This window comes from Microtus oregoni, unplaced genomic scaffold, assembly GCF_018167655.1.
Source record: "Microtus oregoni isolate MIOR12 unplaced genomic scaffold, Mior012 000054F_ref0000373, whole genome shotgun sequence".
Taxonomy (NCBI): domain Eukaryota; kingdom Metazoa; phylum Chordata; class Mammalia; order Rodentia; family Cricetidae; genus Microtus; species Microtus oregoni.
In genome coordinates, this window is record NW_024543830.1 from 11,198,188 (window position 1) to 11,221,392 (window position 23,205).

The 23,205-nt window shown below is 40.3% G+C and overlaps 1 protein-coding gene across 3 annotated transcripts in view; it reads right to left on the bottom strand.

The window, feature by feature from the left end:
- Positions 1 to 305: 305 nt before the first annotated feature.
- Hipk1 (homeodomain interacting protein kinase 1) overlaps positions 306 to 23,205 on the bottom strand; it is a 51,032-nt gene continuing 28,132 nt past the window's right edge. The window contains exons 6-16 of one of the 3 annotated variants that reach the window (XM_041638184.1): positions 22,227 to 22,411; positions 21,861 to 21,921; positions 19,727 to 19,952; positions 15,761 to 15,882; positions 14,776 to 14,910; positions 12,313 to 12,455; positions 11,760 to 11,942; positions 10,952 to 11,158; positions 8,346 to 8,587; positions 5,896 to 6,026; positions 306 to 5,000 (exon numbers count right to left, since the gene is read on the bottom strand). In XM_041638184.1, coding sequence (XP_041494118.1) covers positions 4,512 to 5,000; positions 5,896 to 6,026; positions 8,346 to 8,587; positions 10,952 to 11,158; positions 11,760 to 11,942; positions 12,313 to 12,455; positions 14,776 to 14,910; positions 15,761 to 15,882; positions 19,727 to 19,952; positions 21,861 to 21,921; positions 22,227 to 22,411 — 2,124 coding nt within the window. In that variant the 3' untranslated portion in view covers positions 306 to 4,511. Of the gene's footprint in view, positions 5,001 to 5,895; positions 6,027 to 8,345; positions 8,588 to 10,951; positions 11,159 to 11,759; positions 11,943 to 12,312; positions 12,456 to 14,775; positions 14,911 to 15,760; positions 15,883 to 19,726; positions 19,953 to 21,758; positions 21,922 to 22,226; positions 22,412 to 23,205 lie in introns of all 3 variants that reach the window. The other 2 variants (XM_041638185.1, XM_041638183.1) reach the window with 2 other exon arrangements.

The window sequence follows — 23,205 nt, forward strand, 5'->3', positions numbered from 1 at the left end:
TAGCTCTTGTTTCCACTCTCCTGCTTTAAATGTTTGGTGACACACACTGGGAGAGAAGTTAGGTAGCTCAAAAGCCATCCGCCTTTTCAAGGGCCAGAGTCAGGAGTCCAGGGCCCTGGAGACACTTTACTCTTCGGAAGTATTTCTCACAAAACTGTATTCATTTCCATTACAGAGTCCTGTACAAAGATCTCCTAATGTAAGAGTGTTCTACTCTTGTTCAAACAGAATGTTTAGTCATTCCAGACATGCCATTGATCAAACCCCTTCACGCCCTAACTAGGAAGTAAAAACAGCCACAGTCAGAAAATTTACCCATTTTATTGATGCATTGCAATTGCTCTACTTTTTACCATATTATGTAGAAAATACTGAAAATACAAGCTACTTTGTAAAACCAAAGACAGACATTGAATCCAAAGATAAACTATGTTTTACACAATGGACCCTTTTCCCATAGTTAGTATTAAATTTTAAATAGCTATTTCTTTTTGTTAAAATGATTATTTTACATACTCCCTAAGTACACCTGCATTACAAACAAAGCTCAGTAATTCTCAGAACTACCTGTTTCTAGAAGCTTGTTGTAAAAGGAAGCACACAACCAGAAAAGGGGGGGGGGGGAACAAGTTTAAAACACACACAGTAACTAGCATATCAAATACATTTAATAAAGTAGGAATTCCATTGCAATATCAAGGATTCAAAGCAGAAATACTAACATGACATATAATGTACATATAATGTACTGCTACATATAGTGAGATTATTTTTCAAGCTCAATTGGAACCACACGTTAGATAAAGTTTAGAACAAACACCATGGAGACATGGGGACATGCTGCACCATCCATCAGTTAAAAAAAGGCAAAACACAAAGCAGGCTTGGCCATTCCTGTCACTGAGAGGCAACTTCAGTTCCTATCCTAAAACAAACCATCTCAACTAGTAGATCTCTGCATAATAAATAATGCAGAATAAAGCACACATTTCTGTGCTTGCCTGGCGAAGGGTAGTCAAGCTAAGCCCCTCTAGTGGAGGATGGTGGATGAGCAACCACAAAGGCAGGCTCTCAATGGCCAGAACTGTTTGAAATGGGGTGCTTATTCCTGGGGTTGGCATTTCAGCAGAACCTGACAGTGACTGGGAACTCTGAGGTGATTCTGCGTCCTGGCGTGCCTGGGTGGCTCTATGAACCCTCCCCATTTCCTCTCCTCGGGAAGGGGAGACGCTAGAAATGCAAATTCTGAAAGAGGGTTTAAGCCTTAAGCTAGTCCAAGGCCAGGCGATGCTGACCCAGGCCAGTGGCTCACTATATTCATGGGGCTTCCTTCCATGACAGCAGGGCAGGCAGTCAATGTTTACACCCCAGGCCAGAGTGGATGTAAAACCACGTCCAGGACACACACTCAGCAGAGCGGTGGGTCACCTTTGCAGACTGACAACCTCAGAGCCTGACAGTCACACTGCTAGGCAGATGTTAAAGGCGATGATGTGAGCACTCAGGCATTCTCTTTGCCCGTGGACTGAAGACACCCATCTTCAGTAACTGCTTATTGGGTGAGGGGGCATGCTGGGGTTGGTTTGGTTTTTTCCCCTGCATCTCATTCCTACAAAACCAATAAATTTTGTCCCTTGTAGAGAGGAAAGATAAAGTACAACAATGTTCCGATTAGAAACTAGAACTGTATTTAAACAAGAAAACCAGAATGCTTGGGGAAAAGGAGGCACAAAAATCACACACACTGACTTACACTGTTTGACACTAGTGACAAACTACACGAACGCGTGGTTGTCTCAACAACAGACTGCTGAATGTACAGCTTAATATAACTAAAGAGCAGACAGAAAATACACCATGTTCCTGGCAGGCTGTCCTGACTACCTGCCCTGTCCTGGAAACCCCTACTCCCCATGATGAAGAAACTCCAAATTCGCTGACAGCTCCTCGGTGTTTCACCTGGCTCAGAGCTTGCTGACCAGGCTCCATGATCTCCCATCTCCATCCTGCACCTTCCGGACACCATCTCTATACAGAACGCATCCTAGGGTTCTCACTCAAGTGTAATCTTCGATTCAGGTGGAACACATCTGTAGCTCAGGGTTAACCTTCTCCCCGCCAATCCTTCATGGCAAGGATGTCCTCATCCCCAGTACCTTCAGCTTGACCCTAATCCATGGAGGAGTTGAATACTAGGACAATTTCACAGCTTGACGGGCCCCAAGAATGTACATGTTGTTACAAAGAAACCTCAAAAACCTTGTTGATTCAATAGGCTTTGGTTTCTGTTGAATATTCTTCACTGATTCAGAAGCCTTTTGGTGAGCTTCTTGTCACCAGTAGTTTCTACAAAAGCCGCCTCATAATACGGGGACATGTTAAGCAATACAACAGGCTCTTTGGTATAAACACGTCTGTTACATGCTTTTTTTTAAAAAAAAAAAAACAAGCAAATAGTTTACTAGTAATGTCACCTATGCACAGGAAGGACTACTGCATGGGAAAAGAGAAAAAGAAATCCCATCCTAAGTGATTGCACATACTTTCAAATATGCATATTTAGTACTGGCTTCACTGTCTCACCTGCTCCCTGAACTCTTACAGAAGCCAGGTAGCAAGGCACAGAGAGAGAGAGCCACATAGGGGAATGCTTCCATGAGAACTGAGCTAAGGATCCAAAATGAAACGGGACAGCAGTGGCAGTAAAGAAGGAAGGCTGCTGTTTTGATTTTTCTCTGTTGGCAGGGAGACTGAGAACAATGCATTTACACAACACAGCTACTAAACCTGTTCTGTTAATCCCAGTGAACGGCTTGGGGTCCTCTGGGGCTTGCTGGTCCATCCTAAGGCAAGCTCACTGTAAACTCTATTAACCACTACATTATCATATAAGGCACTACAATAAGGGAAGAGAGGAGGGGGGAAGGAAAAGACACACACTGAACAACTCCTCACCAGACACACCTGTGCAAAACAATCCCAAGGGTCTCCTCTCCTTGCAGGCAATGCCCCTGCTCACCCAGCACTACAGTAATATGCTCTAATATAATTGCAATTAGTTCACATACATTCCAACAAGTATCAGTTCATTTTGGTTTAAATACAATGGAGACATAATCCATCTCCGGGGTAACACTGGAGGATCAGATACACACTAAATACACAATTCAAGTGTAATCACTACACAGTCGATTACAAATAACATTTTGGGTTAGAGGAAAAATTGTTATATTTTTCTAATCAATATGTACATATTTAATTATGCAAAATATTAAAACACCACCATTACAAAACTTCTAAAATATTTTTAAATTCAGTAATAAACTTTTAAAATATTTTTTGCAGTTCCTACATGCACTTATAAGTCTTAATAAGAGAGCATTCAATTTGCTGTTGGCATACAAAGGAAGCTACTTGAAAGTATAAAAGCTATACACAACTTATCTGGTTTAGTTCTTTAGCTTTCCCCTCAGATAAGTCACATGAAACAGAAGGGAGAGATGAGAAAAACACAGAGGTGCGTTATTGAAAATTCATAGAAATCTTGGGCAAAGCTCACCAGTGCCAGTATCTCTTCCTAGAGAGAGATTCTTCACTTTATATGCAAAACAAAACAAAAATCCCACCATACACATCATTTCACTGGCTTTTCTAGTAGAATTGAAGAATTTAAGTTGAACCATAGAGAGGAGGACTTAAAAAAAATAATCCAAGAAAGAATTCATGGTGCTTCGTTGAAAAAGAATCCTCGGTGGACACAGGTCCTCTCACACCGAGGTCCAGCAAGTGCTGGGCTGCCTTTTTAACATCATTCTGCAACGAACACAGAAGCAACTGCAAACATTTCAATACTTAGCCACTTTTGCCAACAGTAGTAATAATTGCCCAATAATGAAATATAACATGGAAAAAAAAAAACCTAATCACTTTAAGCTTCAATGTGCCATTAGCAAAGACCAACTTTTGAGTAAAAATGTCTGACAGGAAAAGTACAGCCTTGAAAAAGCTGCTTGTAAAATAAAAGGCAAGAAGTCTTGGTTTTTAAACAAACAAAAAGTAATGACTTTTTCTCATCTGTTACATTTCAAATCTTTCTATTAGCATTTTTCCTCTGATCAGCAATCTTAATAAAAACAAAGTTAAGTAAAGAAACACTTCACTTGTTTTTAAAAGCATTTATAGAAATAAAGTTAAAGAGACAAAATGTATGTCAGAGGATAACATCAGAATGATCTTTCTTCCTTGGTGACTGCAGAAGATGGGCTTCTCAGCTCTTCCAAGGTCCAAAAATGCTGTCACAAGAATAAAGAATTAAAAAACCGGGCAGACTTGGGAGACTACAACAATGCAGTCAACACTGAGCGCGGTTCCCCAGAGCAAAGCCTGCTTTCAGTGGACCCCTGCTGCAGGCTAGGAACGTCCATGAGAAGACAATGGAGGTGTTCACCAGAGCCCATTAAGAACTCAGGGCCAGGAGCTGGCAGCCGTGAAGCCTCCCTGGTGCTCATCAACTACAAATAAGAATACTGACTGATCTTGGTAGGACTCAGTGGGTATCCAGTGTAAATTGTTGAGGCTCGGGAAGACCCAATGTAGGACTGAGTGGCAAACTGGTGTTGGTACTGAGCAGGGGCCACGCTGGCAGAAGTGAGGAGGCTAGGCCCAACACTGACCGGAACCTGGTGCACCAGAGTGCTAGGGTGGGTGGTATAAGCTGCAGCATGCCTTGAGGAGCCCTGCGGGGAGAAAAGATGAGCAATGGAACTTGTGGAGCCAAGTGCAGCGGCAGAAGTAGGAGCAGCATACGTGTACAGGTGAGGCTGGCTTGGCAGGTGAGCAGGGGCTGGGGCCAAGTGTGGGTGCCCCGTCGAGTGCAGTGGGCTGCCATGCTGGAAGGCGTAGGGGGCTTGGGAGAGTGGGGCCACAAATGCCTGCTGTCTGCGGGGAGCAGGGTTGCTGCTTCTTTCCTGTGAGGTTGGAGCTGACGATGACTGCTGGTTCTGGAAGGAGGAAGAAGGGAATGAGGAATCTTGAGGTCAGTCTGGTTCACGGCACCAAAGGCCTTGAGGTTCTGATGTGTACTGTTTCAGGACTGCCTTGGAACAAACTGGCAGTCGATGCTGTAAGAAGATAGCCAACTATGCCTCTGCCTTTTGGAAGAACAGATCCTAACTGTTCAAGAAAGCAATGGTTTGCTCACAAGTATGACAGTATGAGAGGAAGTGGAGAATCGAATTCACAGGGGTGTCCATGCCTGCATGTTAGTAACTTAACACACCCTATCCTGGAATCCGTGGTTTTTCTTTAACCTTCCTTGCTGTTTTCTTTTGCTCTCCTCTAAGGTCTCCACAGGCCTCTTAAAGTGTGGAACCTTGAGTGCACACACTAACTCCATTTCCACTTGCACCTCCATGTGTTCACTCTCTCCCACACATAGCTAAACCTCATTCTGATACCATATGAACACCAAAGTTTTAGTTGAGAAAAAGGGGAACAGAAGTGGAATAAAGTACCCCTTACTATCCCGTCAGAAGATCACATGGCAGGGCAGGAGATGTTCCAAACTCTAGGAACAGGCAGGGTTAGACCCAGCTGATTTAAGTGCTTTCTGTCTTGACTCAGGTAAACAGTATAAGGCTCCAGGTATATAGGGCCTGGAGACAACGGAAGAGAATTTGGTCCAAAGCATGTATGGTGGTGCAGTGCATCGCCAACGCACTCACAGATCAAATGAGACATAGCACATGCAGGTACGACGCAGGCACAGAACACCAGGTGGTCAACACAAAAGGAGCTTCATTTGGCTTTATTCAGCAGTCCAGCCAGAAGCAAGGTTCTCCAGAGAGTAACAACAGGAGAGAACTCAAACAGAAGGTAGCAGCCCCTAGCGCTTACCTGGCTAAGGTTGAGTGGCTGCACTGCGCTGGTCCCCCCTCGCTGAGCTCGGTACCCTGTGGGGGTGATACAGCATCCAGATGATTGCCCACTCACTGAGGCCACTGGCTTGGTCTTACTGCTAAGGAGACCTAAAAAGAGATCAAGGGTTAGCATCATTGCCCTAACCTTAGGGTATCATGTAGGTCCACATTTGAAGTTTGTAAGAGTTAAATATTCTTATTTCCTCAATTACATTTGTGCCACAATAACAGAAACTGTATTTTCCATCCCTTCTCTGTCTTTCCACAAAGACCCTTAAATGGTCACTTAAGTAAAATTATCTAGTCTCCTATTACATAGAGGATGCACACGGTATCCTCAATAAACCTATACTTTTATGTAGGAATGGGGTTAAATAAAAATGACAATGGGGAACTCAGAAAGATATTTGTAATTCTTAGAATATTTGAAGGTTCAAAGTGTCTAAGATGAAAGCAAAATTCTATCCTTTTGGGTATGTACTGTCTTCACATTCTAAGAGATTAAAGAATGATAGAATATAAAATATGGCTTTTTCCTGTGTTCCTGGTAGGAAAACTGGACTGTGGATTATATTATTAGGGATTAATATTATTCATGTATAATATTTATATTCCCAATAATTATATTCAGAAACCTGGTATCAGTATGTTCTACCTTATCTCCAAGGCAGCTGACTACCCCTATGGAGGAGAAGCATACTGACGTAACACAAGTTCTTAAATCAGAACCTTTTAAGGCCTATAAGCAGAAAGTAGCATAACCCATAAATACTATTTATATGTAGGACACAGATGGCTATTGTAACACCAAAAGCCATCCCTCCCATTCTGTTGTGGGATATTTGATCACACTTTGAACCTCAAGTTTGCATTGTGTTGATTAAATAAAATTAACCTTGGGTCAGGAGGCAGAGCTAGCAACTAGCTGACAGAAAGCAATCCTGAAGGCATCCAGGAGAGAGACACAAAGGAAGTAGCAGGGTGGAGCTTGGAGTGGCACAGGTTTTTCTGGTTTGGTGGAGTGGAAGCACGGGGCTATCGGGGATGCCAACAAGGCTACTAAGCCTCTGAGCTCGCAAGTTTTCACCACAGCCTTTTAATTTTGAGTCGTATTTATAAATAGAAGGATATATTTTTAGTTAAAGCTACCTTTAGCTGCAGCAACAGAACCAGTGCCGGCGGGAACGAACTTCCCGGAAGGTTGGGTCTGAGCAGCCAGGCCGCTGCTAGAGAAGCAGGCTGTGGAGCTGCAATGCTGGCTGAAACCGCAATAGATTAAGGCCATCACTGTGCCGAAGCGAAAACAACTTTGCAGTGAAGTTGCCCATAGGAAGTTGCTGCCTAACAAGACTACCTTTCCTCGGCCTCTCTGCATCTAGAGTTAAGACAGGTTTGTCTCCTGCAAACTTCTGATAGGATGCTAAGAATTCCAAGGTTCTAGTCCTTAATTCCATGCAAGTCTAGCAATCAGGGACACTTGCAGTAGGAAGTCATATGAGTAAAAGTAAGCTTCTGTTATGAAATCAGGACTTGTTACTACACAACTAAAACAGTACCCAACAGCAAAAATAGATGGAAGTAATTAGGTAAAAATGAAACTAACCAAGTATCACTGCTATGACTGAAAGTCTAAAGGCCATGTTAAAGTCATTTTTAAGAGATTTATTTTATTTATTTATTTATTTATTTATTAATTATGTATACAATATTCTGTCTGTATGCCTGAAGGCCAGAAGAGGGCGCCAGACCTCTTTACAGATGGTTGTGAGCCACCATGTGGTTGCTGGGAATTGAACTCAAGACCTTTGGAAGAGCAGGCAGTGCTCTTAACCACTGAGCCATCTCTCCAGCCCTTATTTTCTTTTTATGCATGTGTATGTGTGTCTATGTTGGAGGGTGCCCAGAGTCCAGAAGGTGGTGATTTCCCCTACAGCTGGAGCTAAATAGGTAGTTGTATGCTCCTTGATGTGGGACTGGGAATCAAATTCAGGATTCTGGTAGAACAGCAAACACCCTTAACCACTAAGCCATCTCCAGCTCATGGTCATCATTAATATTGTGAAATTATTATAAATTAAACCTATTCTAGATCATCAAATTCAAATCACATGTAGCAGGCCAAACTGCTTACTCGGTTCTTCCTGCTACTTAGGGTATGTCTTATCAACTTTTCTCACCAGAGATGAATATACCTAAGATACTATACTGGTACCAAATACAACCTTATTTTCATATTAATCCAAGCAAATAAATGTAGGAAGATAAATTGATGCAAACAAACTCTGCTATTATGAAGAACTGATTTCTGAATTAAGCACTGTTTAAGAATATCTATGTTTAGTCTTAACCACTGGCATAGTTTAACTAAATATTAAACATATAAACATCCAAGGAAAATTCAATTCTAACAGCTAAGACCCTTTTTACCTGAGGTCTGGGTTGCTACAGTGCAGTCGCCAAGTTGAGTTTTCAGTGGAGGCACAATGATGGTACGGGTGCCAGTGCCATCTGTGGCAGTTCTGCCAGGTCCTTCCAGAAGTGACCCACTGTTGCCCCGGAGAGCACTCAGGGTGTCAGTGGAATATGGACTACTCAGGGAAGAGTCAGAATCTGGAGAATCATTGACAGTAACGTAACTGATGACATTAGACCTTGCCTTCAGGCTCGAGCTGAGGAGAAGAAAATGCAGACAATTATAACTGCCCGTTTTGGCAATGTGTCCTACACGGTCTGTGGTTCTCTCGTAACAATGACAGCAGTAACCACAGTAGCAAATGGCTAAGAAGCATTTATTCTGTATTTTCACATACTATACAAACCAGCGAATCTTCTGACCCTGAACAATTGGCACTATTAACCCCATTTTGTAGATATGGAAATTAAAACATAGTCCAGGGATTCATAAAGGTTACACAAAGAATAAATGGTAAAGACAGCATTCAGACCCAGAACCCAAAGGTTTTAAAATCCATAACTAATCCATGCTGCCTCTTAGCTATTCTTGTTTATATTCTTTTAATAATATTCTTCAAGCACTGCTTTTTCTCCTTTATCATTTCCTTAGACTAAAATGTTCCTGACGTTATCTTTAATCTGACTTTTCACTATAGGTTTTGTTTTTGTTTCTTTGAGACAAGAGTCTTGTTATGTAGCAGAGGATAGCCAGAAACTCAAAATCCTCCTGCCTCTGCTTCCCAAATATTGGAATAACAGGCGTGAACTGTAATACCATGGCCAGCTTCACTATGTTTTTGAAAAAGATTCCTTTGTGACTCTCACTTTGCCATTTTCTGCTTCCTTATTTTTCAATAGGATTGGCTTTAGTCAAAGAAATCATACTGGCTCTATCTCATGCAGAATCTTTGCCATTATTCTGCTTCCTCTTCCCCAAAGCAGTTCAATGGTCACTTTCAAAACCTGACTTGCAAGTTTATCATCTTTCATATTGTACTTTTAAACTAAAGGCCCAAAATGCTTTCTAATTTTGCTTTTCTAAGTTTATTCAAATTTCACTCAATAGGCTGGGGCTATGGCTCATTAAGAGTGCGTGCTGCTCTCCCAGAGGTCTAGAGGTCAGTCTCCAGCACTGAAGTCAGGCAGCCTTAACCCCATGGCCTCCTCCAGCCTCCAGAGGAACCTGAGCAGAAATGTAAAATTTTTATTCCATTTACTTACTTGTTTATTCATAGATTTTTAAGGCAGGATCTCACTGAGTAGTAAGTAGCCCTTTGGCTGGCCTAAAAATTGCAATGTAGACCAGGCTGGCTTTGAACTCATAGAGATCTGCCTGCCTCTGTCTCCTAAGTGCTGGGATTAAAGACATGTGGCACCACACCAGAAATAATAAATAAAGCTTTAACTCTCAGTTATAATTCTGTAACACTTCTTAATTTAATTTCACATGTGAATTGTAGGTAAAAGGTTACACCTAACACCAAAAGCTCATCGAAGAATATAACACAGACCAATCAAGGCATTAGCCATTCACACTAAGAGAAAGGTATGGCACATAGTTCCTAAACTCACCGGTTCCCTCTCAGCCACTTGATGATGTGGCTTAAATGAGGTGTCCCCATAAGCTCACTTGGTTCCCAGCTGGTGGCAATGTGTGGGAAGGTTGTGGAACCTTTAGGAGGTACCGCTTTGCTAGAGAAAGCATACCCACTGGAGCAGGGGATTTTATAGCCTGGCCTTACTCCCTGCTTCGCCCTGCTTCCTCTCTGTGGATCAAGGATGATCAGCCAGCTTCCTGTCAGTCCAGACTCATGCTCCTGCATCCATGTCTTCCCCTCCATGATGGAATGACCAGAGCTATCCTCTCTGAAACTCTAAACCAGAACGTACCATTTCACCCCTAAGTTGCTTTCTGTCACAGTGTTCAATACAACAACATAAAAATAACTAATACGCTTGCAAAACTGCTAGAAGGAAATAAGCTGATTTTAAATTCCTCACCTTTCAGATCATATAAGGTAAGGGTCTTACCCTTCCCAACAAAGCCTTCCCAGATTAAGATATATATGAGTTTCAAATAATTTATCTGTCTATTGATTATGATGAACTGTTCTTTATACATTCCTGTTATGGCTGTTTTCAGGATAGCCATTTCAAATTGCTCTCTAATGTGTCTGAAAGACTGATTTATTTGATGAATAACATTACAGAAAACTTGGGGCTGGAGAGGTGGCTCAGAGGTTAAGAGCACTGGCTGCTCTTCCAGAGATCCTGAGTTCAATTCCCAGCAACCACATGGTGGCTCACAACCATCTGTAATGAAATCTGGTGCCCAATTCTGGTGTGCAGGAATACATGTTGACAGAACACTGCATACATAATAAATAAATATTTAAAAAAAAAACATTACAGAAAACTTGACAGGGCTCAGTTGCGAGCACTTCTGAGTTAGACTGACATGCTTACAAATTATTTTTCTGCTTGTTCTTTTTGTTTTTTCAGTCAAAACTGACCAAAGGTATACTAACATTAACAGTCAAAGACAAGACAATGGCTGGCAACCATCTGGCTAGCTTTACCTATTGGGCTTATATTTGTTGTCCTCTTCTTCATCGGTATCACTACGGATAGTGATGACGCTCACAGGAGGGCTGGGGGTATCTGGAATGATGATTGGCTGGTGCTGATCTTGGACAGGGACGAGAGAATTGTAAGAAGATGTGGTACGCAGAGGACTGCTGCCAACCAGAGAATAAACTTGGGGAGGCAGAACTTCCAGAGAGGATCTGTAGAGAAAGTTCGCAAGTTCAGACTATTTGGTCCTTGCTCCCACCCACCCAACTTTGCATCTTTTCCTTTGACTTTCTAATTGCTTTCTGGTTCTTTTTTTTTTTTTTAACCTAATCATTACAACTAACAATTAATTAATTAATGAAAAATTAATGATTCTGGCTAGTGTTTCCAAAGATAAGAACAGCAAAATATAAAAGAATTTACATTTTTATGAATCTTTGTCTCCAGGTTAAGTTGCTTGCACCAAGCCTGATGACCTGAGTTCAATGCAGGAACTGATATGGTAGGAGAGAACTGACTCCTGTACTTTGTCCTCTGACCTACAGACACCTGCCAAGGAATGTGCATTGCACTCATGATCACACACCCCATCACATGTACAAACAAGAAAAGTAACAAAAAATGAAAACAATATAAAGTGACAGCAGAGAGGAAGCATGAGCATACTGAGGACACACCTGCACAGATGAAGGGGTCAGTTTAAGTGCAATTTGGCAAGCACTTGCTTCATACCCAAAACACCTACACTGTAACACCCTGAATGCTGGACAATCTAACTCTCAAAGTCTTAACCATAAGCTAACACGGACTTACTTGGATGAGACTGGAGCAGACTGCTTATTCTTCTTTGAAGGGAGGGAACTAGATTGTTGTTGTCTGACAACATGGGCAACACCAACATTCAGAGGTTGAGCAGTGGCCAACGTCACATGGTTAGTTAGCAAAGAAGGCTGCTGCATGATAGTGCTGTACTGGTTGCCATGAGAGTGGGCATTCCTGTACCAACATAAAGAAACAGAAGAGTGACTCTCCAAACCTCCGAGTCCAGGGGCGAACGGGTATTAGAGAGGAAGAGATTGAGCACAGCTGTGTCTTACTTTTATGATCAGCCACTGGGATTTTAAGGCTTTAAGATCTCACTATGTTCTCTCTAGTCACTTAAGGCTTTGTTTAAAAGAGAAGTAAATGATTCCTGACCACAGAACCTCACTTTCATATATTCCAAATTTCCTTATGAGTCCTTTTCTCAAAGAATTTCAAATATAAAATTTTCCCTAATTTTTCTTTCCAGTCTCTTCACATCAAGTATCCCTACTCCACAGGCTCCTACCCATACACATTTCCCAGAGAAAGAGAGAGTGCTTGCCTCCAGTCTGCTAGCTGCTGGCTACTCCCCATGGCCTCTGGAATCACTGCTGTAGGCTGGACAGAGTTATGTAGAGCCACGCCAGGCAACTGCTGCCAAGTTGAAGGTAGGAGAATTTGCTGTGTTCCTCCAGGCCAGGCTTGCTGAAAGGAAACACACACAAAGGTCCAGACTTGACTCATTCTTACCTTTTGATTTTGTTTTTCAGATGAAAGAAAAATTTGTATCTTAAAAAAAAGTTTGAAGACTGTTAACTTGCAGAGATAAAAGAAAAAAAGAAAGACAGTACAGAGGGCTTACTCATGGTTGCAAGAGTTGTGGGAAGAGAAGAAGTCAATTGCTCTCCTTTGGCTGTCCCCATAACCTGACCAGCAGGGCACTAACAAACAAGGGTCCCTGCAATATGAGTCTCTGTGTGTCGAGAAAAGGAAGCTGAAGGCTCAGGTATACCCTGGTGAATAAAAGCCTCTAAAATACATCCTTTAGAAAGAGTTAAGGGGACTCTCTTGAGATTGAAAAATAGAAATTTCAAAACTTGAAGGCCAATCAGATAAGACACCAGATCAATTCAACCCTTAAAATATAAGGCAGAATTGCTCCCTTTATCAGAAGGGTGGAAAACGCAGCAGACATGGATGACCAAATACCAAATCCCTTGGTAAATAAGCTTCTGCCGGCAAAAGAGCTAACAACATTATTTATAGTCATATGATAGAATTAAAAATTAAGTCAATGAGCAAATACTTTTTAAAATATTTTTTAAAGCACCACATTATTTTTAAAAGTTGCCAAAAATCTATGAAAAAAATATATAACAGATTTGGAAGTTTCTTTTTTAAACCTGAGTTCAGTAGTTCAATTATCTACTAGGGTACATATGGTTCTATTTCATGAATTTCAAATTGAAAGGCTATCCAAACAGTTTTAAAAATATTTCTGCAAGTAACAGATCCACCTGTTATAAATACTGGTTCCAAACAAGAAGCCCTCTGAGCAGAGAAACTGCAAACACGTCTGCTACCATACGTAGAATTTAAAACGAAACAGAACAGAACAGAAAACAAGAGAAGATGTTAAGTCACACCATGCGTCTTTCCAAAGCCAACACCTGCACGAGACAAAGCATGTAGTTTAATACAAAGCAAGAAATAACATTCCAATGTGAGGCAGAAATCTGGCGTTCCAAGCGACGAACTGTTTTGACAGAGGAAAAACAAAAATATGCAAAGCTTAACAAATGGCTAGAGCAAACTTAAAGAGAGCAGCAAAGGTGAAGGGTCAACTGACATTTCCAATCTCAAAACTACAGGTGTGCAAGTTAAAATGTGGACCAGCCACGCTGGAATTATATCTGACTCCCTAGCACTTGGGTTCTATGCATATGAGAAACAATCCACAGGTGACAAAGACTTTTAAACTGAAAACCAAACAAGTTCCATCCACGTATGTTTCTGTGTTTTCATTCATGAATACTTGAGAGATAACAAAAGAAATTTAAATCCACTGTGAAAGTAAGAAATACAAGGAATTCAATAGTATCATTTGGTTTGGAGAGGCTTACCTAATTGTACATTTCAAATAATGAAATGCTGGATTTAAAATAAACAATTCTAACTTGCCCAAATAAACCAAAACCAAACACACTTCAAAGCAAGCCATATTTGTTTGTCCAGATCTGAGCTGGACTCACCTACAATTGCAGCAATCAACACTGCCTTCTCCCTCAGGACTTCCAATAACAAAGATACTATATTGGCAAGTTTGTCAGCCATATTTCCTTCTTTGTATTAGAATTTATTTGTAAAATATTTTCTAAAAAACATTCCTATAAATAAGTTCATCTTTTAATTTTGACCAACAATATAATCTAAGTGTATTTTAAAGGGAATATCTTTAAATGGAAGATAAAAGGTACCACCGATCATGAATGCCAAAAGTACTATCTTCAGTCAGTCACAGACAGAAGTTAGTGTTAATGAGAAAGCAATACCTTAAGACCATTTTAAACATTTCTATATATACAGAAATTTTAGAAGATTAAGATAACAAAAGGGGGGCAGCTAGCGGTAGGGAGTTCAAAGTTTGGTATCTGGATACCTGTGGCAGGGCCAAATGGAAGGCCATGTTCTTCAATCTCAAGGGCCAAGGATAAGAAAGGCAGAAAGGTGAAAGTATTAAAGCTCTCCTGAGGCTACACAGAGAGCTTTAACCACTCTAGGCTGATCCTCAGAGTCAAACAGTGCTTCAGCAAATGTTGGGGAGGAAGTAATGAGACATTAAAGATGTAGCAAGAACACAGCCACAAGATGGCACATGCTTCCATGCCCTCTGCAAAGACTATGCTAGTTTGTTTGTTTGTTTAAATGAGAAAACCAGAACAGAACAAAAACAAACAGGAAAAAAAATTAAAAAGAAAGAAACCAAAGAAACTCCGTTAGTAACACAATCAAGCGAGGGAATTACCAGTACAGCAGCAGTCTGTTCAACCAGCGCCGGCCGGCCGGCTGCGCAGCTCAGGGTAAAGGGCACCGCGTACTGCGGTGTGATGGTGGCTACTTGAGGGTGGAGAGTTGCTACCATTAGTGGTGTACAGCTTCCCTGAAATGTAGATCAGGCAGGTGAGTGAAATAAGCACCGAGGCAGCTTATCTGGATTCAGAAGGGTTCTCACTCCCCCCAAGTTATTACTGACCATGAACTAATTTCATGGCACCTAAAACACACACCAAACACAACTTTTCCTTTTCAGCTGTGAATGGCTTTGGCCCATTATGTCAAAAGTCAATGGCATCAGGCAGAAAAAGTATAGGACTCTTTGTTGGACCAGATTCAGAGCATCCAATCTGTAAAACATAGGCATTTCATTTATGAAGAAATCTTCCTCCTACTCACACAATAAGTTTGGGATTTCAGAATTTCTTGTATATCACAGGCCACAAACACTAACATATAGAATTCAAAGTATAACATTGTATACCATACAAAAACTTCATGATTTTGTCTGTGACCTTAGTTTCTCAATCATCTGGCAAAACAACATTTTAAAGTTTTTCTACTAAACTCATAAAATGAAGGATTATACTTGAAGAAGTAGCCAGATGTGACCTAGCCTTAACTCTTAGAAAATTCTAAAACTAAACATAAAAGGACACCAAAGGGAAGGATGAAACCCTAATTTTACAGCAAAAAAAAAAAAAAAAAATGCATGTGTACTACCTTAACCATTTCTCAAGGTATAAAATGTCACCTCTGCAAGTCTAAGGAGGTAATAGAAGAGCCACAAAAGACAGGAATAAGTAATCTGTTCTATTATAGATGTTTCATTTTAAGACCTCTGAATCATGTACAAGAAAGATTTTATACTCAAAGCAAGTATTTTTTTTTCAGGATAAAATATCTGATTCTCAATAGTGCTTCAGCAATATTGAGCATGTTGTTCTGGCTTTTACCTGAGTAAGTACTCCTGACTGTATCTGTAGTGGCTGAGCAGCAGGTGCCTGGGGTACAATGGGCACAGCATTATCCATCCTCACAGGGAATCCAGAATGTTTTGTTGTTGCTTGCAGCCCAGCTGGTGGGAAAAACATTATATTTAGGTTGCTTCTCTGGGTCTAAGAATACTATTGGTGGGTAGTCATTGGGGGGTACTTTTAGCTTTTTTCTATTGCTCAGGTTTTCATTCTAGACACTTAAGACAAAGCCCTTCATTCACATAAATCATTAAGAAAAGGAGGCTCTATTCCCTTCAGGGTTAACTTAGTGCAAAGTCATTTCATATAGGGAAGGTGGCTTAAGGGAATGTAAAGTCTTAATGTTACAAAATGATTACATCCCCATTATCAGTACAGGCAAAAGCCGAACAATCTCCACTCTTAAGTCACATTTATCTCTCAGTCACTAGGGGAGTGGGTGAGGAAGAAAGTGCTTTTAAGACTGTAATCTATCAAAAACAGAATTGAACATAACTCAGTAATTTATAACCTATTACCCTCTTGTGTAAAGAATCTTTTCCTCCTCAAAAAAAAAAATACAACCTAGTTCAAAAATTAGTAACATGTTGTATCTAAAGATAAGAGTAAAGTCAACAGAAAATGAAGAAATTATACAAAAGAGGCATGTTAGCTTATAGAAATCCACTTCTTATTCTAGAAACCTGTTCTTGTTGGCAGCTTCCTCATCCGACTCTTTTACAGTTTAGGGGCAGCTGGGAAAGTGAACCTACTTCTGGAAAACACTCCCTGTGTCTTACTTATCTCAATTTATTATGATTTGGCATAAATATCAAATGGCTCCTATAAATGGCAATGTCTTGAGCTGGGGAAAAGGGCCAACAACACAGTTCTTTCTGTCGAGACTAAAGAGCCCAGAAGATCTCTTATTCCCTACCCTCCTATCAGCACTCTCACTACAGACTCTAAGTTTCTGTCATGCCTCCTGTCTACTAATGCATGCGGTTCTGCTAAGTGAAGACATAAACATTTCAATTAGAAGATGCTAAAACTAGTAGCAATCTTAATCTCTCTCTGCATCTTTGCCCACTCCTACTCAGCAATGTCTTCTTATGCAGCCCTGACTAACTGCAACGCTATGATCTTACTGTTTCAATCTTCCAAATGCTGGGATTACAGTTGTGTGCCCACCATGCCTGGCCTTACTGTTGCTTTAACTTTACTCTAGAAGTGTCAAGTGAGCATAATTTATAGAGCATAATGCTGCTATTTTCAGTCAGTCTTCGAATTTTCTGTGTGAGTAATTTAGTAACAAATTTTGATTAAGAAAAAAGCATTCTAGGAATGTTAAGAGAGGGACTAGTAAAAGCAAATTTAAAACTGCTGAAAAAATGCTTTCTTAAAAAATGCTACTTATATAGAAACAACTAATAAGGATATTAAAATTTAACAGTTGTCAGCCATGCTGCCTTATGCATTATCTAACAGGAAAGCTAAGCCATGCAAAACTCTAGTGCATCACCAACTCCACGCAGTGTTGTAAGAGCTTCCCCAAACATGTAGGGACTGAGGCAAACTTTGGGAGAAGATGCTCACTACAGTAACTCCTCTATGGCTCCAGAGTGATAAAGTAAAGGGGAAATTACAGACTAGTTACCACTGGGCAAAGTATGAACACTCGTCAACTCTAACAGTATGGGAAGTGATTTACAGTATTGAGCTATACATGCTTGATTGCTCCATTTACTCACACTGAGGCCATTTTGTAAGAGAGAAATGTGAACAAGCTGAAGTAGAGGACTGCTGGGTAGAAATCAGCACAGAACAGAAGCTGGCAAGTCAACCAACAACTATCTGGCAGTATGGAATATTTCAATGCATATGTGATGAACCCCACTGCCTAGGCTTCAAACTGTCTACCATAAATGACTACAACACTTTGGTCATAAGAAGGTTTCATCATTTATACATTGGGGTGATATTACCCACCTCCTAGAGCCAAATATACATAAGGATAAACTGCTAACTGCAGGACTGCTTGGCATATGTAATAATGTATTTCAGGTATCACCATCACTACCTTATTTGTACGCTCCCTCTGGTCCAAACATTTAAAATCTGCTCTATTTTATAGTTTCCTTAAGTTATCTAGAGTTTTAGACAGATTTTTCCCCTAAAGCTTATATTTATCAAATTATACCAAAAGGAGTTCCCCCACACTCCCCCTCTATTGCTTTAGTTTACATCTTATTCTATTAAAAAAAAACACTCAAGAGTTCTTTTATCTAAGAATCATCTGAGAAGCAGCAGAGGATCTCAGAATCTCATATTTGAGTGCTGTTCCTGCAGAATTTACTTTGGAATGGGTGGGAGAAGGGGTGGCTAATTTGCTAGGTTCTATAGAAGCATCAGTTTGTGACAGCCCAAAATATAGAATTACTCCTATAAGGTACATATAGAAAATAATTTGGTAAGTTAGGCTAAATTTGCATTTACGGATTGCGAATCTGCTCCTCCGCTCTCCCTGCGGTCTCTCCCTGGTTTACATCGCTATCGCTCTCCTGGCCTCCCGGTAAGCTCTCAGTCTCCCCCAGCCCCTCATTTCCTTCCGCTTGCTCCGACTCTGTCAGAAACCAAACAAACAAAAGTCATAATCAATATTTAACTGAAGTAAAAAGATAAAAATGCTATCTGCTTCTATATAAAAAGCTCTGAGAAGTCTAGATCCTAGTTCATTCTCACAGTGATACCAAGTTTTTCTTTCTCTTTTTTTCAAAATTAGTGTTTTGATTTTTGATGTGCACAGCATCCTCATACACAGGTCATGATACTTTTCTCTCATTCGTCCTCTCCATGGTCCTACTCCTCCCCACTCCCCCTGCAAGTTTCCCTTCTGCTTTCCAATTACATATACTCCATTACCCTTCTTTATTTCCCACCTCCCCTAAGATCTCTTCTCCCCACCACCATCCCTTTTCTAATTTCAAGACCTACAAACAAACCCATAAATCCACTCACATGGAGAGAGGTGGGGGAGGACAGGCGGGTGTGTGATCTAGGGTCCACACAGAGAAAACGTGTTTGTTGTCTCAGTCTAGCTTGTTTCCTATTTTTACTTTGACTTTTTTTGTTAGATGCCATCTTCCTATACTGCCTGGATGGCTCCACAATCTTCCTGTCGGATTTAGAGGTGTGAGCCACTACACTGGCCTGACAGACTTTTAAGGGAAAGCCAAGTGTGTTGTTAGAAAAGACGCAAAATAATTTAGCCTTCCAAATAGCTTACCAAAACAATCAACACACATTTCCCATATTTTAGGGAGAAAGTGGGAAAAAATTGAGCAGACTGGAGTAGAAAATAATAATGAAAACATAAGAAAGCATGGGAATGTGAATATTAATCTTATTGGAATGGGAGTCTGAAGACTATGAGTCAGGCTGAAGCAGATGTCTTAATGCCTTCCCCACAAGAACTTCAGCTTGCTTGTAGAATTTCACTTCAAAAGTAACAGTCTGTATTACTGAATGAATTTTTTAGTTTCTATATTCTTAACTGTTTATATACTATAATAAAATAACATTTTATTTTAGTTTAAAATAGAATGAAGCTAGATTCAATACATAACAATTCTGATTTTGGCAATTTAAAGATGCACATATTCTACATACTAAGACATATATATGCTTCTACAGATAAATGGTATTTTGCTTCAGTGGGCACAAACACATTATGAGGGAATTAAGTTAAGGAAACACAAACAGCTCCTCTAATCCATCAGGCAATATTATTAATTAGAGAAAAATCAATGTAAAGGGGAAATTACTTTGTGACAGCTCCCAATTCCAGCTTTCTTCATCATCAGAGTTTAAACTTGTCAAAAAGCAGAGCTAAACAACTAGACCTGCCTACAGCGGGAAAGTCCAAAGTCCTACTAAGTAAGAACAGGAGTGAGTTTCCACACTTACTCTGGAAAGCAGGTGGACACACTATAAATGTTTGTTGGAACGGATCTGTCTGAGTACAGATCTGGGTGGTTCCAGGTTGTAAAGAAACACCTTGCTGGGCAACTCCAGGAACTGGTGCAGCAGACGATGGGTACAAAGCTGATTGGTAGTTTAGCAGTGAGACATCTGAATTAGCCAGAGAAAGAGTAGCAGCTGCTGCAGTAGAACTGGAAGCTAGAACACTGGCCTAAAAATAAAATAGAATAAAATAAAATTATATACATACATCAGTATAAGATGGAGATAAGCAATAGCCATTTATTTATTTATTTATTTAAAAAACTTTAGAGGCTGGGTCTCAGGTAGCCAAGGCTGGCACCAAACTCTTTATGCATTCAAGAGTGGCATATGAACTCCTGATCCTTTTCTCTCCACCTCCTGAGTGTGGGACCACCAGACTTGCTTTATGCAATGCTGGGGATATAACAGAGGGGCTTTATGCATGTTGACAAGCACTCTGCCAACTGCGTTCTATCCCTAGCCTCAAAAAAGAAACTTGGAACAAAGGATTTGTTTGTTTATTTTATATTTTTGTTCTCTGAGACAAGGTCTTCTTGTGTAGTCCTGGATGGCCTGGAATTCATCATGCAGATCAAGCTGGCCTGAAACTCACAAAGACCTGTCCACCTTTAACAGGGATTAAAGGTGTGCACCACTATATTCGGTGTTTTTTGTTTTGTTTTAATTTATGTATTGCACCATATGCAAGCAAAGTCTGAGGAAAATTTGAGGGAGACTTGGAGCTCTTCTTCTACTATAAGGGTTCTGGGGATCAAACTCAGGGTGTCAAACTTGGCAGCAAGCACCCTTACTCATGATGGAGTCATCTTGCTAACCCAGAACAAAACTTTAGCTATCTTTGAAATAACTCTCAGCCGGACAATGGTGGTGCGTGCCTTTAATCCCAGTACTTGGGCGGCAGAGGCAGGCTTTTCTCTCCTCGAGACCAGCCTGGTCTACAAGAGCTAGTTCCAGGACTAGCTACAGAGAAACCCTGTCTCGAAATAGATGGAAGGAAGGAAGGAAGGAAGGAAAGAAGGAAGGAAGGAAGGAAGGCTGGCTACTTAAGAAAATTTCCAGGCCTGGGAATACACAGTCAGTACTACAGTGCTTGCCTAGCAAACAAGAGGTCTGAGTTTCAAGCTCCAGAACAAAACAGGTAATAATAGAGAAATACTACAAAGGTGAGTAAGCACAAAGAGTGGCAAGTGGTTACTCTTAGGTGCTAGACTGGTTTTAACTATATAAAATTCAGCTACTTCTGCACAAAATTTGCTTCATAGGAAATTCCACTATAATTCATAAGCATTCCTATTTAAAAAGTAGACCAAACTAAGAAATGGAGAAGCTTTCGTCTTTATAAACAACAAAAGACTAAGTGCTCACTGGCAAGCAACAATACCACCCTTTTAAGATTATTATTCAAAGAACCCTTGAAAAAAGTAAACTCCTATTGGAAAGAGTGGGTTATCTGATTAAACTTAGTAAAACTAGCAGAAAGTAACTCAATATGCAGAGCCCATATACGCAAAGACTTGAGGGTATGGAGTAGCTGTAGTTAAATGCTATCAGCACATGACTGACAAGGACGTCAGTCTAGTTGGAAGTTTGTTACATTTGCCAAATAGAAATTTCTTTTTTCTTCAATAGAGGAGACTGAATCTCGGAACTGACCTTCATTGTTATTGAATGTGTGCGTGCATAGTAATACATGTAGTGTGGGTATGTGTGTTTCACTGTCTGAGGAAACTTTTGGGAATCAGTTTTCTCCTTCAACTGTGAATCTCATGATGAAACAGAGGTCACAGGCTTGCATGGCAAGTACTTTTACCTGCTGAGCCAACTTGCTCAGGCCCTCAAATAGAAAATGCTTAAGAAGTAACAAAACAAAACAACAAAAACAAAAACAAAAAAACAACCCAAGGACCGGTCTCTTTGCCTTACTGCCTTCTGCCCTATTTCGGCTTGAGCTCCCCAATCATTCCCTGAGTACCTGATTGTGCACTGTGTTGAGCTGGTTGCTGAAGCTCATGGTTAGATTTGTGCTTGTATTTGGAGCAACATGTGTAGTGAAGGGACTCTTGATCTGACTCACTGTGTCATACATGTGAACCCTCCGCTTGCAGATCTCCATGTTCTGGAAACAAGACTTAACACTGAAAAAGATTAAAAAATGATTGAAAGAATGCTAAAATTTACATAACAAAAACTCAAGACAAACATGGAACAAAATATTTCTTACAAATATTTTCAAGAAAAAAAAAGGCTTTTTATGGTAACAAGAAGAAAAATAAAGACTTCTCTTTAAGTCACACAACTTTTCAGTAAGAAAGAAAAGCATCAGTGAACCAAATACACAGGCCAAAGTTACAGCCAACTTGATAGCTCCCCATATAGAATGGCAGTTAAACCAAGAGCCACACACATCATGGCAAAAGTCCCCAGATGGTACCATACTCACTGGTTACTGTGTGGAAAATCCAGAAGGTGAGTCATTGTCACAAACTGGTGATTCAGAGTTTTCAGAGGAGTGATTCTCTTATCCGCATCAATCGTCAGCATTTTCTTTAAGAGATCAATGTATTCTCTCCGATCTGCCTTCTCTGCCAACATGTCTGTTCCCTCTAAGTCCGTAGACATATTTACCTTCCAAAGAAAATTAGAAACATATTCCTTCACTTAAGTTTAATAGTAGATTAAAGATTTACTGTGTCTGCTTTTCTCTCCAAAACAGAGAAAATAGATATTTAATACTAGCATTTCAGAAAAGAGAAACCTGGGGAAATGAAGTTTGATTACAGAATGATAATTTCCTCAGGCAGAAACTCCTCTGTGGGGGGGTACAACACAGCCAAGTTAATTCATATTAAAATTATTGCTTAAAATAATTAAGCAAAAAATTACAATACAAGTTTCTATCATTGAAAAGATTAAATGGCACAGTACAAAGTGTTTAAATTTGGAACATAATAAGCATTCTCAGTAACTGTAAGCTCTTATGCAATTTTTATTTTGGTATAGAAAATGGGACAAGAAAGAAACCTTTATAAATATTACTTTAAAATAACGGCATGAAACAAGACCCAGTGAGCAAAAGCAAGGGAAAAACAGACACAGGCTGACAATGCTTGGGCCTATTTTAGAGCCTTAAGATTTTGGAATATTGATAGACAGGTAGTAGTGGTGCATGCCTTTAATCCGAGCACTCGTGAGGCAGAGTCAGAGGCAGATGAATCTCTGTAAATTTGAAGCCAGCCTGGTCTACAGAGCAAGTTCCAGGACACCCAGGACTTTTACACAGAGAAACCCTATCTTAAAAACCAAAAAGATTTGGAATACTTGCACAGACTTTACTAGTTGAACAGTCCTGACACCAAAACCCCAAATAAAATCCAAAATATGGACATTTTTAGTATTACTTGGTACACAAAGAGCTTCAG